Here is an 18,575-nt window from a genome sequence, read left to right on the forward strand (position 1 = left end):
TGCAGTTGCATTTGTGCCATTTAAAGGTAGATATGATACAATTTTAGTATAGTTAAGTGATGAGCTTGTATGTTTCCAAAGAGAAGAGAAGTGAATTTTGAGGATAAAAGCTTGGAGAATGCTTACATTTACATATAGAAGGGAAAACTACAGCTGAAAAGGGAACATGATAGTTACAAAGGACATCCCCTCTCAAAAGTTAAAGGTAGAGAGAGAGGTTGTCATCTATGTCAAGGCTGAGAAAAAGGCAAGAAAAATGAGTCGGAGCTGTGGAATTTGATCATTAGCAGCACTGTTAGCCTTTAAGCAGCAGCCTCAGTGGTAAAATGCAGGGAGGAGGGTTGAAACTGCAAACTCTAATTCATTAGAGTCCGTATGACAAAACAGAAGCAGTGGAAGAAAGGGAAGACTGAAGGTGAAATGGGGTCAAAATTTTTTAAATACGTAAGATTCCTTCAAGTTACTGATTTTTCTATTCTCTTTTAAACCCAAGAAACTTTGGTAGAGATTTGTCTAACTTACAGAAAGGACAACTAGGATGTATCTTGGAATTTAGAATTGTGTAGTTGTTATGGTTAGCTAGGTAGTATAACTGAGAACATTTTTCTACAGCAAACCCCAGACGGAAATACTGTTCTTTTTATCATACTGTTTCTTTTTATCATAATGAAATACTAATCTAAACTAAAATGATCCAATATATAACAGTTATAAAACTAATAATACGGGGCGCCCGGGTGGCTCAGTGGATTGGGCCTCTGCCTTCAGCCCGGGTCATGATCTCGGGGTCCTGGGATCGAGCCCCGCATTGGGCTCTCTGCTCAGCGGGGATCCTGCTTCCCCCTCTCGCTCTCTCTGCCTGCCTCTCTGCCTACTTGTGATCTCTGTCAAATAAATAAATAAAAAATAAAAAATAAAAAATAAAAAAAAAACAATAATACGAAAGGCCCCAAAGAGCCTTTTAGAACAATCGATGACATCCCTCATGAATTCGGCATCTTTACTGCATCCTTTCCCTACTAAATTAGTCCTCTCATCTTTCCCATTTTTGTCAGTAATAGATTCACACTATCTTTGAGTTGAAAGAATTAGAAAAGGACACCAAGTTAAACCTTCCATCCAACTGCTTAATGAAAGGATGTCACCTACCCATGCATGAAAACATCAAAAGATGGGGAAATTTCTAGCTCCAAAAAGCACTCCTTTTTTAGTTTCTTCCTTCCTGGTTTCATTAATCTCCTTGTCCCTCGTCTCCTTCCTACCTCCAACCAAAACAAATCAAAGCATAACCCCACAGGCCACCACTCCCCACAACACTCTTACATACTTTCAAATAGATATATTATTTTCTATTTTGCAATGTTCTTTGGATTTATCACTAGCTGTCCACTCCTACAACTATCACCTGACTGTACCCAAAATGCCTTTTACCATTTACTTTATCACTCACATGCTTAGTATTTTAGCAGCTGTAAAGTTTCCAACTTAGCCTGTATAATACTGCCAGGATAACCTTCCTAAAATTAAAAATTCCCATTATATGCTTCCTGTATGGAAGAAACTACAGGGTCTTCACATTTGAACTAATTTAAAAGGAAAACTTCTCTTCCTAGCTCTCAGACTTTCACACTTTAGCCCTTGCCCACTGATTTCTATCATAAAGAAGTCCCTGTTGAACTCAATCCTGTTAACATCTCTCATTTACCACATTCACTCCTACTCAGCGTCCAACTTTGCCTTCCTAAGTAGACAATACTCTTCATGAAAGAAAACTGTTTTACACCTCCACTAAATTCTCAGTGGTAATCAGCACCACGATGCGCACATAAGTGCTCAGGGAATGCCCCTTGACTGATTTTCTCCTTCACAGGATTTATATGTATTTTGAATATACTGTTCAATACCAAACCATTGTTCATATTATTTCCTTTGTTGCCCTTTTTGTATGTGCAAAACTCCTACTCATCCTTCAAACCTCAGCTGAAACATTCCCCGTTAGGGAAGTCTTCCCTGATTATCCTAACAAGAATGAGTAATTACCACTTGTTTTCCTGTAGCTTTTTACTTATAAATCTATCACACAACTTTAATCAGTTTGTCTTATAATATCTAGACAGTTCTTTTTTTAAGGCAGATGGAAAAATCTACCCAAATTTCCCATAGTGCCTAAAACAGTGCCTTACATGAAATAAGTGAACAATACTTATGGGAGTGAATAAACTTTCTTCACCAATTTTTTTCCTAAGTGAAAAGAACAAATACAACGAAAAGAGTAAGTAAAGCATCTTAGTACCTGTTTACTTTCAGTTGAGTTACATCACTTAGTAGCCTACTGTTCTAATGGTTAATGAAATTTCTTTTATTACATATTAGGTAGAAATTCTATCTAACCTAAAGAAAAGGTGATCGATTACATGATTTTTCAAGGTCTTTACTAAGACTGTTAATTTAGTATTTTGAAATAGATCTATTCAGGTTATTTTTCCCTGCAAAGCAACAGATATGACATGATAAATATAAATATATCCTGTTTTCTAGATAATAAACCTACATATATTTTTCGAGTCATATGAGTTCAATAAATCAACCTCAAACTAATATTCAAACTTCAGTGTATGGATGGTAGAGTGTTAAGATTCTGGTTGTTTCATTTGGATCATTATTTTTAGAAAAATTCAAAAGATGTCATATATGTCTGATAACTCTAACCCCAAACCGCATTTAAATGTGAGAAATAATACACAATTTTGCTATAAAATGAAAACTTACAAAAGTAAGAGTGAGCAGGAAATGAATCTTGGACTCCATCTGGATTCTAAGACTATGAAATATAGTCAAAATTTCACTATTTACTAGATTTGATGTTGATCAAGCCAGTTAACCTCTCTGAGGCCCAGGGGGATTTGTCAATGAAAATAGTATTTGCTTCATCTACTTCTTGGAATTTATGTGAGCATCAAATGAGATAACATACAGTTATGTTATTGCACTTTCATGTCTTACTTTTATGTAATGTTAATGAGTGAAGCTATCCTTCCGTTTTTTTGGAAAATTTGAGGTTAGAATCATTGTTTCCTTGAAAATTTGGTAGACTTTTTCGGTAAAACTGTCTGGGCCTAGTATTTTCTTATGAAAAAAATGTTAACTGTTCCTTCATTTTATTTAATGACTATAAACTTATCAGGCCTTCCTTCTTAAGATAATTTTGGGAAGATATATTTTCCTACAAATTTCTAAGCTTTGTTTAAATTTTTTAATTTATTGACATAAAGTTCTTTATGGTATTCCCCTATTTTTAATCTCTAATATAATTTTTTAATTTAATTTTTTAAGTTACAAAATTACAGGCATTTAAAGCTTTTGGATTTTATGCATCTTAATGCATAGATATGAAATTTAAATAATTTTAATATAAAATTTAAAATAATTTTTGTTACAATAATATAAAGTAGTATTCTTTGTATTACTATTGTTCAATAAATAAAAATGTCACTTGAATGTCAGTTTACTTGTGGGGTTTGGAATGAGATGGTATATTAGTCTATGTATATTTCATTCTTTCTCATTATCTAACCTTCATGAAAGAGACCATTCAAAGCAAAACAAAAAAAAACCCCAAGAACAACTTTATTCCTAAGGATTCTTCCTTCCTGAAAGATTCTAATGAGTGAGACAACATCTGCTGCATTCATTCCAAAGCCCTCCCGGCAACCTTGCTGCCCTCCCCCCAAGCCCCTCATGCATATTTCATTTGTAGGTATTTCAGGCAATTTGTGATTGGGGGGACATCCCATTAGGACCAAATAAGGATTATTTTGATTATTAAATACATAAAAAAGGCAAGTCCAGGATATGAAGCACAGCATACAAATCTTAAAAAAAAGAAACAAGAGAAAAGATTTACAATAGGAGCTTCTGTGAAAAGACTTGATTGGAATTACAGGCATTTAAGTACTCCTATAATTATCACAAGTATCAAATATATATTAGGTTTCAGAGGAAACAGAGGGAAGAACTGAGAAAATGGTTAATCTATATCTCGTTCTTAGATTTCAAATTTTCAGGGACAGGAGTACAAGAATGTTAAGTCCACATACTAAAATCCTCATTAAAAATCTGAGTCAAAAGACAAATACCTTAAAAAAATTGTTAAAATTGTTAAACGAACTCCTTTTCTTATGTTCTTTTTCTTGCTGTTTTACAAATTCACATAGGTAGGAAAAGGCTTTGAGCAAACACTGCTGCAGACCCAGAAACATACTGGTTTGCTTATCAATTACCTTCCGTTTTCATGTGCACTGGGCCTACCTGTATAGCTGTTTTTCCCTACTTACTTTGCTTGATATGTATTGCTAACCGCAGGAAAGAAATGACTTCACTTAAATCATTATCCAAGTCTCAAAAGACTATCTAAATAACAAAATAGAGACATGACAAATTACCCACGCTATGATATCTTCAAAGTATTAACAACATATGTGACCAAAACAGTAAATACTGGATATAATTCAAAGAATAAGGTTTCGCCATACTTAGTCACATACTCTTCAATAACATACCTCAGGAGGTTTGAATTCTTCAATTCCACCTTCCATTTTCTGTTTAAGTGCACTGTTTACTTGTTTAGCATTCTGAACCTTCAAAAAAATAACCCAAAATATGAATCAGATCTCATTCTTAGGTAAACATCTGAGTCCTCAGTAAGTGAAAAGGATATATACCAAATCCGTCTTAAATTTTATTTCAGGAGGACAGACAATTACATTTTACCACACTTGGGGCCATGCAACTAATATCCACATCAAGAAACTATATATATTAACTAATTATATATGTATAACTAATATATCTCTAGTAGGCCAATAAACAGTCTACAAATATTTGAGTATTTTTTAACAATGTCTGTTATAAGACAAATGGTATACAGAGGAATTAAATTCCATCAGTATTGCTCATTACTATAATGTCTGGATAAAAATAACAATTATCCCAATAAGAATAATAATGATGCAAGTGGATAATATTAGGTGTTTATTAGGTTAAGCATCATTGTTGGTGCCTCACATGTAATAAATCACTTAATTCTCACTACTACTTTGTTAAGTAAGTATAATCAGTTCTGCTATAACCTGACATAGGCCTTCTCAAAAATCACCCTACTAGGCAAAATTGCACAATAAAAACCACAGGACTTATGGGGAAACAGAGCCTGGGACCCAACACTGAGAAACTTCATCAGTGACAAATAAAAAAAAAAAAGACAGGAACCTCATAAAAATGATAGCAGATTTATGCATTCTAAATAATAAAGAAATTTACAAAGGCTACAATAAAGATGGCACTTTACCTTAGAAAAGACCTCAGGTTACTTATAGAAGTGTCTAATAGTTGCACCATGTGAGTTACTGGGAAATGGTAGGAGAAGGGTTATTTGAAATCAAATGAAAAATTTTAACGCCAGCTATAGATGTGTGTGGTTCATAACATATAGTGAATTGAGAGAACTGGTACACATATGAAGTGTTTGGATATATACTCAGCTAGGTCAGTTTTCCACTGATAAAAATAAAATATAAGCAAATGCAAAATTCACATTATACTCAAATTGTTCCCTAGTATATTAATTGTGTTGGAACAAATTCATGTTTTCAAAATAAGCATTATAGCAGAACTGACTCTACTTTTACAGTACCCATTTTACAGATGAGGAAGGCAGGGCACAAAGAAGTCAAGAAACTTTCCCTATGCTATAGACAGATGCAGCAGAACCTGAATGTGAACCATGCCAAGTTTTTAACTATCATTCTACTAGATATTATTAATCTTTACCTAGAATATTAAGGATTAAGATTTTTGTTTCTTCATTTGTTTACATGTTTTTCTTGGTTTGCTTTTTTTTTTCCCCCTCCAGTATGAACAATCAAATATTTATAAAGTGACTTGTGAATTTTTTTTCTCAGAGATTTTAACACAGCTAAAATGTAAAAATCTAGGTTGATTCAAATGTAGTTAGTTGGCCAACCATGTTATATATACAAAGATAAAATGTAAAAACGTAAATTCCTTAAGGATTTACAGATTAGTGGGGAGATAAATAAATATAAAAGTATAAATATAAAAATATTTATATATTTATATAAATATATATATATTATATAAAAATATATAAATATAAAAATATAAGAAAGCTAAAACACCTAATGTAGACTTGGAGGAAGAGAGAAAAGAGAGCAAATATTTTGTATTCATGTTAACACACATGGGTAATAGGGAAAATAGGGTAAGTTTTCCAAAGGAGATGACACCCAAATTTAGTTTCAAAGGATTAAAAAGAATTAAGCAAGTAGGCAAGGTTTGGCAGGAAATGCCTTTCAGGCAGAACAGCATGTAGGAAGAGTTATGCTGGGACAAAACAGACAATCTGAATTCTGCCTAAAGACTGAAGAAAAGATTTTATTCATTTGTTTATTTATTTATTTGAGAGAGCATGTGCACGCTTGCGGGGAAGAGCTGAGGGAGAGGGACAAGCAGATTCAGTGCTCAGTGTGGAGCTCACGTTGGCCTCAATCTCACAACCCTGAGATCATGATCAGAACGGAAACACTTAACTGAGCCACCCAGGTGCCTCGACCTAAAGAATTTTTAAGCAAGGGAGCAAGGTAACCATATTTGCGTTTTAGAATGATAAGTCCAGTAATAATTTGGAGAATGGAATGGAATGAAGAAGATGAAAATTAATTTAACAGTCCAGATGAGAAACACTGGGGACTTCAAATGAAACAGCAGGAATGAAGTAATCATTGGGGTGGCACACAGATGGATAAATGAAACAACCTGGAAACAAAAACTAAGATGTGTTTGTAAACACTTGATAGGGAGAATTTGGGAGAAGGAAGAATAAAGGATAACTCTGGCCATGGGCTTGAGTAACTGAGTGTATGTGGTACTAATCACCGTGACAGGGAAGGCAGAGGAGGAACAGATAACTAGGGCGGGTGTCAGAGCTCTGAGTCAGTTTGGACACTGTTTTCATATGAGGTGTGTCTGAGATATAAAAATAGTAGAATTTGTAAACCTAAAAGTGCAAACCTTTACTATGTCACACATCAAATGACTAACCAAGAAAGTTTAAGATTTTAAAAAAGATCCTTTATAATAAAAATATGCTATAAGTGAAGTAGTAGGGTTAAGGATAGAGTATGGTACAGGCAACTGAGTGTATTTTACTCCCTATTTTAAAAAATTTTGAGCAATTTAAAACATTTTAACCCTATGTTTACAAAAAATAGTCATTCATCAAACTGAGTTTTCCTTGGTTTTAATACACAAAAATGACATCATGCAATCTAACTCATGTATTACTTTCTGAGACAGTGCAACAGGAAATATTTTTGCAATTTCAGTGGACATTTCTAAAAAACAAATGCCTATGGATGTTCCTGCATCTTCAAAAGAAAAAGAAAAGAAATAGACACTACAGTTCTCCAAGGCTGGCTATATTTTACACACTGCAGAAAGACAATTAAAAATTGACTTCAAGAGTTTCAGTATGTATTATAACACAGATTACCCTCCTTCAGTCTGCTCACTGACTTCTTAGAAGACTTGGTTCTCACGGCTGGTTAACTGCTATTGGTACCTGGTAGGCTCTACGTTTTAAACTTCTGTAAAGAACCTTACAAGCTATTTCATGTAATTTAATTTTGTGCTGAATATTCTTCAAAGGGCTTTATAAATAATACAATATTTTAAATGAGTCTCCATTCGCTTGTCTTTCTGCCATATTGTTGCTCTCTCCAACTTTTATCTAAAAATTCCAGGTAGATTCAAGATGAACTCAAAGACTGTCACTCTTCCTATAAAGCCAACGACCATAGGAAAGAAGCCCTTGAACATGAGAAAGAATCCATAAATTTCAAAGATCATGCCTATCAAAGGCCAACCAATAAGAATTACAAATATGCCACCCATGAAAAACCCTGTAGCTTTCATTTTAGGTTTCTAGAAGAATCTGAATGCTCTTTGTAAACCAATTACAAAAGCCAAGCCAGCTACAAAGAAAGCATTACCAAGAGCCAATAGTGCTTCATCAAATAAGAGAATCATTCCAAAGGAAAAATATTCTATATCCTGTTAATCCCATTCCAATTTTCTGGGTGTCCATGAGGAAGATCACGGCTGCATTGGTGAGGGCAATGGCGATAGAACCTCAGAGCATGACGCAAAGTTAGGAGAAAAGAAGCTTGGAAGCAGATCAGGCAAGAGCCGCCACATCTTTGGGAAAGTTGCAGCCACCCCTAACCCAGCTTCAAGACTACTTGAAATCTTTTTAAAGATATTACAGGCAAAGTGTTTTATAAGTTCTCTAAAAACAAAGAGTGCTATGGTTTGGAAGATGGGAATTGTGCACATGTTCATTGTTCAACTAAAGGCCAAGCATTCAGTCAAAGACCTACTACATACATTAGAGAGCCTGGTGTCATAAAAGCCAAAGGAAAGGAATTCCAAGAAGGAAGAAGTGGTAGTCAGTGTCAGATATTAATGAGCAGTGACAGATTCAAGAGAAATAAGAACTAAGAAGAGGGCACAAAACCTGGCAATTGGTTAATAAATAAACTTCAGATAGCTTTTTCCAGTGGTAGAACTGGGATGGTGTATGGGGCAGAAATTACACCGGAAGGGTCAGAGAATATGTGATGGTAAGAAAGCAGAGGAAGCTAAAATGGTAGGTATTTATTCAAGAAGTTTGTTGGATAAGAAAAGAGAAATATAAGAGCTGTTTGGGTGAATAACCAGGGTCAAGAGATAAATATGAATATTTGGGATAAAGAAAAACTATCTTGATCCCATACTATACTGTTACAGGATTCTTACATTTTATATAAAGTAGTATAATATTAACTCTAAGGATAACATTGTAATACCTAAGCAAGGATGATATGGTAGGCTGAAGATGCATACTGTAATCCCTACAGCAACGACTAAAATAAAAAATGCGAAGGGATACAGTTGAAAATATAAATAAGACAATGTTATACCTCTCTCTAAAATCCTTCAGTGGTTTCTTAACTCACAACAAATTTTAAATTTAACAAGATCTTTTGATCAATTCCTATCTATCTCTGCTGTAACCTGCTAAAGGCAAGTAGAAATTAATGAAGAGCTTCAAAATGAATGATTTTGATCATACCAGTATTTTAAGACAATAACACAGACAACAATGTATTAGCATGGAGCTATAGCGAAAGTGAACAGCAAGGAGAAGCCACAAGACAGTTATTGTCAGGTAAGAGGTTATAAAGACCTGAACAAAGGTAGTAGGGATGGGATTAAAAATAAGGGGACTAGGGGAGGAGTCAAGATGGCGGAGAAGTAGCAGGCTGAGACTACTTCGGGTAGCGGGAGATCAGCTAAATAGCTTATCTAAAGATTGTAAACACCTACAAATCCAACGGGAAATTGAAGAGAAGAAGAACAGCAATTCCAGAAACAGAAAATCAACCACTTTCTGCAAGCGCTCAGGGAACAAAAGCTCCCGAAAGCGAACCCCAGCGGATGACTCAGCGCGGCCCCGGCATGTGCACTGATGATACAAAAACTATGCTGGGTAAAACCGCTTTGCATTCCCATGAAACAAAGTAGTGGCACCAAACCCTTTTAGCAGTCATTGGATTCTTAACCACCACACACATGAAACAAAAGAAAACAATGTTTTTTTAAAAGGTAAGTTTCCCTGAAAAATATATTTCATGGAGCAGTACAGTAAGGATGATCAACTCTATCACATCTTGACTCTCATGGGCACTTCTTTTAGCTACTCTGTGTTTAAAAAAAAAAAAAAAAGGCTTGTACACATAGAACACTTCAGCTGTATCCCAAAGCATGATGCCTGTCCTGAGGAAAGACATATGAGTGCTTGAGTTGCCAGCTGAAGTAGCCACTTTTTCATGCAACAACATTTTTACCTAAAAGAACAACTGACAGAAAAATTATGGTTATTCAGACTTCAGTGTTTCGCCGGCATTTTTCTCAAAAATGAATAAAATGAGCCTGTCATTTCAAAGGAAAGAATTAACAGTATCAGGACTCAAATTAAAATATTTGAATTTTAGAAAACTCCCATCTGTTCCCATAAGTCTGACAGCTCTTTAATACTTACAACCTTTTCTGATGAGATCATTGGTAATATTATTAATGTGATTTTTTAAAAATATCTTATAATTAAAGGTATCATAAATTAGAAGATTTACATAACTCAGTGAACCAGTATTTTCCAAAAGAGCAATATATAGTGTTACAAAATCACACATGGATTTGCCATCAATCCCATTCAAAGTTCAAGACAGACAATGGATTTTAATAGAACCAAGTATCAAAAACCCATTGATATAGTTTCAGATTTCACATTACAACTAACTTTTAAGAAACCACCACTTCTTGAGTTTTGGCATAGTATCAAAGAAGGATATCCAAACTCATCTGAAAGGTCTTCTAAATGACTTCACGCTCTCCAGCACAATCATGTGAGAGTTTAGGGGTTTTCTCATGCACTTCAAGCCAACCAACGTATTTCAGCAGACTGAATGAGGGTTGTACTGTTTGAAATTTACTTATTTGACTTAACATTTTGGTTCATTTCAAAACATGTAACTCTCACTTATACATTTTAACTGCACCATAATATTTCATATTATATGTATGGATATGATATTCATAATATAATATAATATGTGATAAACATAAAAAAAAAAAAAAAATAAGGGGACTAATTTAAATAAAATTTCTCAGGTAAACTTACATAACTAGTTTACTACTTGGATTTGTGTGGTGGGGGATGTGATAATAAGGGATAAATCAAAGCAGATTCTCATGTTTCAACAGACAGGGAACAGAGAAAAACCATCTTTAAGGGGTAAGATGAGATGCCCAGCAGGTAGCTAGAGATACAGCAATACAGAACTTGGGAGAAAAGTCACAGCCTGAGAAGTAGATTCAGAAGTCACTGGCATATAGTGTAAGACTGCTTGATACAGACTAAGAAAGCACAGACTTAGAAGAGTTACGAGGTCTAAGGGATAGGGAAAACAACAGAAACCTATCTGTTTCTGAAAATGAGAGGGGAAAAAATGAGTAAAAAGGCCAGCGACCAAAGAGCAACCATTAGCTGAGTACTTACTATGTGCTATGCACTGTCATAAGCACTTTTCATATATTACCTGTTTAATTTCTCCCAAGCATCATAATATTATCTACATTTCAAGATGAGGAAGCTGAGTTAAGAATTAACCAGACACTAAAAAGAAATTTAAAAAATAAATAAAAATTAAAAAAAAAAAAAGTAGAAGAAGAAGAAGAGTTAACCAGCTCCCCCAAGGAACTAGACAATGTAGCTAAGGTTAAAATTTACATTCACTGACCCTAGATCTTGACTCTTAACCATGATTAACCTGATTATGATGATGATATATTTATAATACCACGGCAGCTACTATTGGTGATAATGAGGAGGATGAAGAGAGCAGCCATTATTCACTGAGCATTCAAAATGTGCCAGAGCCAGCTCAAAAATCTGCCAGTAACATCTCAACCAACTCCTAACAACCTGCAAGAGAAGTATGAGTATTTTATCCTTAATTTCATAGATATAAAACTGAAGCTGAGAGAAATGCTATTATTTCCCAATATCACAGAGCTAACCAGTAACAATGCTGGGATTCAAATTTAGAATAGACAGAGGCATCTTTGAATTTGGAAACAAAGTAAATTTTAAAGAGTGGAGCTCATGTAAGTGGGTAGCTGAGAAAATCCATAGAAAACTTAGATTACTGAAATGTATGAACAGAATAGACAGAATTATTAAAAATATGATTTTTATAGACTACCTGACGCTTTAAAGAGATCAGCTCCATGTCCAGTTGCCGCAGGATGGTGTTGGCTGCATTGGGACTACAGGAAACAGCTACCACATCTTCCTGGGTTAAATACATGCCCTTAGGGGGACGGCACTTAGAACGCTGAGAATGATGGCGGTGTTGTAAACTCTGATACTCTCTCCTTCCAAGTCCAATCTTGCTGGTTTGGACAGGTTGCTCAGTATTACCCTAGAAGAATAAAGACAGAATAATAGGTCATTATGTATAAACTAAAGCCTATTACTGGAAGTATCTGCTACACTAAGTACACCTAAAAAATACTTCTAACCAATTACATTATGTAGAAATACACACACACAGAGAAACAAACACAGCACTCACCAACTGGGGGATAGACAACATAATGTATCCTTGATATATCCACTCAATAAAATGTTTGGTTTCTAGCCCAGAGGACTACAAACAAATGAAAAAATTAGACTCTAAACTATTCTTGTTTGCTTCAAGATAGAATATATTTTCCCTCAGCATTAAAGGGCTTATAAAACAGAAAAGCTGTTAACTTATGAAGTGCAGAGCTTTTTAGGAAAATTAAAAAGGGGCCAATTAGAATTATGACAAGTGGCAGATAACACTTCATTCTCACTTCAAAGTTGCTGAAAGAGAACTATGCCTCTGAAGATTAAAAAGGACACAGAATTATCTTAATCTTGACATTTCTAAACTCTGAATCTATTTATCTGTGAATAAAATGGAATGTGAATTTGTATTTTGAAAGAAGTTAGGACAGTTAGAATAATAAGGACCATGAACTCTTAAGTAGGATTTCATTATTACTTATAATATTCTTAAACTGTGATATAGAAATACGATGTTATTCTGTCCTTCTGAGACAGGAATCCATTTGAAACAGTGCCCATTAGGTTGAAGGCCAACCTAATTTCAACTGATGAGATTTAATGTTCCAATTCTTTAGAAAAGGAACTCTAAGTAAAAGTCATAAAAACAACTGTATAATGAAACATAATCCACTTCACTGCTTAACAACTAACTCAAAGCAACACATGGCAAATTTGATGTTCAAGGAAATTCCTCCCAGTGTAGTACTTCTAAAATTGCTGGACCAAGTATTTTTTTTTTAAATATCTTTAAAAATTTAATTCTGAGGTGGCAGGGAAGTGAGAAAATTCCTCAGAGACCAGAAATAATGAGAAAGCCACAATCTAAGGGTATAAGTGAGTATGAAGGAGCTGGCATATGCCTAAGGCCCAGGCTTCAATGGACAACAGGTTTAAGTCACAGGAGATAAAGCGAGACCCCTGCAAGGGAAACCCATCATTGTGTGAAGCAGGAAAAAAAAAAACACTCCTGTCTTGTTGAGGAAGAGGATAATCAAAGAAAAACATGCCTACCTCATCCTTAGCTGAATGAAAAGTAAAGATACCCAAAAAGTCATCCCTGAGAATCCCTAATCACAGGCCTACACTAAAGCTGGTTTGGGTACTAAATTCATATGAATTGTCTGGCCTGAAAAATCCCAAATCAGAAATTTAAAGTGTCTCAGGTTAGTAAGATCTTCAGACACTTAGCAAAAGCAAATGCAAAGTGTCTCTAGAAGAATCCATTTTAAACCCCGTCTCAAAAATGTTCAACAAGTATGTTCCAAAGAAAATGATTTCCCAACCACACACTGCTAAATAAGCTCCATGAGTGAGAGATGGCAGAAGCAAACTATAGAATTAGATCTGCAATGACTGCAGATATTAGAGTTACTGGATAAAGGGACTACAATAAATGTGTTACATGTGCATAAAGAGATAAATTGAATATATGGAATATTCTTTTAATAGTCTATCAGAACTGACTAAGCAGATATGCAAAAGAACCGAATAGAACATCTAGAAATTAAAAAATATTATAAGTAAGATTAACTCAGTGGATGGATTACTTAGCAGATTAGACAGAACTGAAAAGAACAATAGTGACTTAGAATGTACATATGATAAAAATTACCACAATGCAGGGCAAAAATATGGAAAGACAAAAACAATGGAAAATGAGTGGTTAAGAGACGTGAAACTTCATTAGATTTCTAAAAGGATTCCCAAAAGAAAGAATAGAGAGAATGAGGAAGACAATATTCAAAGAGGCAACAAATGAGAATTTTACAGAACTTAAGACATAGGACTCAAGAATTATGATGAATCCAAAACAAATTTACAAAAAAAAAAAAAAAAAAAAAAAAAAACAGAACAAAACAAAACAAAAAACCCAGTCAGATATTTTAAGGTGAAACACCACTAAAGACAAAGAAGAGACCATAAAAGCAGAGAAAAAGAAAAACACAAATTACCTCCAAAGGAATGATAATTAGACTGGCAGCAGACTTTTCTGCAGGAATGACCAATTACAGAAGTAGTAGAATATTATCTTCAAATGAAATAGACACCAAAACTATTTATAAGTAACAGACTCTCACTAAATTAACCTGTATAAGATATATTTCAGGAAAAGGGAAATGATTTTTGAAGAAAGGTATAATATTCAAGAAAGAATAATGAGTAAATTTTAAACATGTATGTAAATACAAATAAACACTGACTCTATATTTGAGAGATTTTAAAATATAAGGTGTAACTAAAATGGGATAAAAATTGCATATATATCAGGAGGGCAGTGACTGAAGTCAAAGCATTTTAAGGGCCAATATTAATCATGAAGTCATTTAAAAAAAACAATATTAGACTTTAAGTTAAATATGCAGGAAAAATTTCCAGGGTATACAATAAGAATAGAAATATATTTCTATAACAACCCAAACTAGCAGAGAATAAAAAAGTAGAACCGGAGCTGACTGAGTCTTAATGCAAGGAAAAAAAAAAAAGAGCAAGCTATGAAGGAGGAGAAAAGTAGAAAAGGCAAGTCAAATAAAAGGTAAAAATGAGAAAGAACAAAAATATACACAGATACACAGGGCCTAGACTCTCCAGATAGATTATAAAATCCTACCAGTATTTTCCTCAGAAAGAGACACACTTAAATTGGGAGGACATAGAAATATTGAAAGAAAATAATTAAGATAAACCAGGCAAATAATAAATCAAAGAAAGATGGCAGAGTTATATCAGACAGAAGACGTTACAAAATACGTAAAAATTTTTGAAACCTGGGTTTGAAATGGATTCTTCTAGAGACACATACTGATAAAAAGTTCAATTCAGTAGCAAAATAAAACAACTCTGGACTTCTATTCTATGCTTCTAATAACAACAGCTTTGAAATATAAAGAGCGTCAACCTCTCAATTAATGACCAGATAAGCAGGTAACAAAAACCACACCAGCAAGGCAAGCAGTAAGAGAACACAGATTTCAAGCACAGAACTGACTAGACACAATTAATAGACACAGAATCCTGTAACTAAAAGAGTATTATTTTCTTCTCAAACACACATGGAAAAACATTTGTGAAAATTTTGTATTCTAGGCTTGAGGTTTCAAAATATGTCATCAAAATCCTCAACATTCCAGCCGTTGAGAAGTGGGATCTATATTTCTCCCCCTTGACTCTGGATCAACTCTAGTAACTCACAGAACCCACAGAATGCAACAGAAGTGATGTTGAATAACTTCCAAGGCTAGGCTAGCAGAGGCTGGGTGGTTTCCACTTAGTGCTTTTGGAATGAATGCTTTGGAGAAAACCAACCCATGGTAAGAAGCCAGATTACTAACAGACCACCAGGTTAGAGAGGAATGCCAGATGGCAGCTAGCATATTAACTACCACTCATGTAACTGCGTTGAAAACTTTCAATTATATTCTAGTTGATACTGAAACATAAAAACCATTCTAAAATTAGGAATAAGGTAAAAATATTTGTTATCCTAACTTCTTTTCAACATTATAAAGGTGAATCTAGTTCAGTAAGGGAAGAAATAAAAGGCATGTAAGAATTAAAAAGAAATAAAACTGTAATTTCAGAAAACATAAATCTCTTCATAGGAAATGCGATCTACAAATAAATTACACAAAGTTTTCTTTTCTCCCTATATGTCAATGGAGTATTTATTAGGGCTTTTCTAGGAATGGATAAGCTTTAAGAGCAAAGGTCCAAGAATAGCCAACTCCTTACTCCTTAAAAAACACCACCAAGCAGTGGGACTTATACCCTAACAGCCATCAATACTTATCATAAAGCTACAGCAATTAAGATCTTGTAGGACTGACAAGAGGAGCAGAATAGATAGTCATGCATATATAAAAACCTCATATATGATAAAGCTGTCACTGCAGACCAGCTGAAAGAGAGGAACTCACTTCTGTATTAGGAAACACAAGTAAAAATGGATTTCTACCTCACATGAACCAACCTTAACTACTGACAGATCAAGGACTTAAATGTAAAAAGCAAAACTTAAAGCTTAAGTTTGAAAATATAAAAGAACACAAATTGAATCTGTACATGCTTCTGATGTAATAGCTGTTCATCAAAAGCATGTAAAGAGAGTAAAAAGCTACAAACTGCTAAAAGCTATGCAACACATTTAACTAAGAGATCAGTAGCCAGAATGCATAAGGAACTCAATAAGAAAATGAACTTTTATACATTCTGTCTTTAAGAAAAAGACAAAAACAACCCCATAGGAAAGGAGGTAAAAAATAAGCAAACAAACAAAAATAGGATTTTTCTTTAAAAAGACAGAATAATAGACAATAAACAGATGGAAAAATATTCAGCCTCATTAGTAATCTGATGAAACTGAGAACACAATGATACCATTTCATACTACTAGATTTATAACATTTTAAAAGTCTGATTATATCAAGTATTGGCAAGGAAGTGGATTATAAGTACTCTCATGGCCCAACTGACACTTGAACAACGTGGGGGATGGGGGCACTGACCTTCCCTGCAATCAAAACTCTGTATAACCTGTGACTCCTCAAAAACTTAATTACTAATAGCCTACTATTGACCAGAAGGCTTACTGACAACACAATGGATCAACACACCTTTTGTTATATATATTATATACCATATTCTTAAAATAAACTTAGCTAGAAAAAGGAAAATGTTATGAAGAAAATCTTAAGGAAAAGAAAATAAATCTACAGTATTGTACATATTGAAAACATCTGTATGAAAGCAGACACACGCAGTTCAAACCTGTGTTGTTCAAGGGTCAACTTTACTAGGTAATAGCAAATATGAACATGGTTAATACCCTAGAGTAATTCCATTCCAAACACTCCAAGGGTAGTATTTACTCAATAAGTCACTGGTGGCGCAATCCCTAATGTGCTGTGCATTTCAGGAGAGTTGGCATGCCTTTCCTACCATGCCACTATAATAATGAAAAACCCCTCCATAATTCTAAATGCCCCTCATGGGGGCAATACAAAACCTACTAAACCTAAGAAGCACTATTCCAAAGGAATTCTTATGTATGTGTATTCAGGATATATTCTCATCAGTATTGTGTATGATAATAATAAACTGGAAATGATGTCCCTTGATAAGAAACAAATAAGTTGTGGCGTACGCATACAATGGAACACCATAGTATAGTGATGAAAATGAACTGCAAAAAGATGCTAGACAACAACAACAAAATGTGAGTAGCTGAAAAACATATATAATATGATTCCATTTATATAAAGTTTGAAATGGACAAAACTCAATTACGGTTGGTCAGAGATACACACGTGTGATAAAACTACAAAAAAAAAGTAAGTAATTGATAGAGTTCAGGATAGGGTTCCCTTTTTAGGATAGAGGTTCTCTCTGGAGAGAAGGGAGAGGGGTACAATTAAGGAAACACACACACACAGGACTTCTGTTTCTTAAGCTCAGTGAGGAGATGCTAGCTGTTTTATTCTTCTTTAAACTCTGCATATTCTATGATACTATATAGTTCACAATTTTTAAAAGTTCATTAAAATTCTACATAATGTGTCAATAACATGCAGAAGCAGGTATGCAGATCTGTGTTAAAGGCAATAATATAGTATCACTCCTTCCTGTGTCCCTAAGATTTGTGAAAGAACAGAGGAATGAATGAAGCTGCTGACAGTACATTACCTGCCCTGGACCACGATCTGGAGGATTCCTGTTAACATTTTTTTTCAAGATTTTATTCATTTCTTTGAGAGAAAGAAAGAGAGAGCACAAGCAGCAGGGAAGGGCAAAGGGAGAAGCAGACTCCCTGTAGAACTGGGAGCCTGCCACCATGGGGGCTGGATCCCAGGACCCTGGAATCATGACCTGAGCTAAAGGCAGACACTTAACCTACTAAGCCACCCAGTCACCCTCCTTTTGACATTGTTTAACTTATACTTTCCTTATGCTAATAGTATGAGATCACAGTCAAACAAAAGGACAAATGCATATAGATCATCTCGCATAGCTGGACAGAACAGTATTACACATACATAAGTTCTCTAGATAACTCAAGTCCCTAATCTCTTACATTTGTACAGTAAACAAAAAGCTTATAATGTGTATTCGCATTCATTATAGTAAATCTGACAGAATGCTTACTATGTTTCAGGTTCTTCAGATAGGATTCTTGCTCTTCAAAGGCTTACCACAAATGGATAGACAGGTGAAATAGGGCACCCCAACGAGTATTTCAATAGATTTAAAGAAAAATAAGGAGGTGGTGTCAATTCAAGATAAAGCATAGGAGAGAATTCATAAAGAA

General features: G+C 34.5%; 1 protein-coding gene and 1 pseudogene across 5 annotated transcripts in view; both read right to left on the bottom strand.

Moving 5' to 3' along the window:
* The window catches only part of RCOR3 (REST corepressor 3), a 54,071-nt gene that overhangs the window by 14,132 nt on the left and 21,364 nt on the right, over positions 1-18,575 (bottom strand). For all 5 annotated transcript variants that reach the window (XM_047704034.1, XM_047704032.1, XM_047704035.1 and 2 more), the window contains exons 8-9: positions 11,883-12,101; positions 4,560-4,637 (exon numbers count right to left, since the gene is read on the bottom strand). In XM_047704034.1, coding sequence (XP_047559990.1) covers positions 4,560-4,637; positions 11,883-12,101 — 297 coding nt within the window. The remainder of the gene's footprint in view (positions 1-4,559; positions 4,638-11,882; positions 12,102-18,575) is intronic.
* LOC125086227 (vesicle transport protein GOT1B-like) lies at positions 7,730-11,440 on the bottom strand (annotated as a pseudogene).

This window comes from Lutra lutra, chromosome 15 (genome assembly GCF_902655055.1).
Source record: "Lutra lutra chromosome 15, mLutLut1.2, whole genome shotgun sequence".
Classification (NCBI taxonomy): Eukaryota; Metazoa; Chordata; class Mammalia; order Carnivora; family Mustelidae; genus Lutra; species Lutra lutra.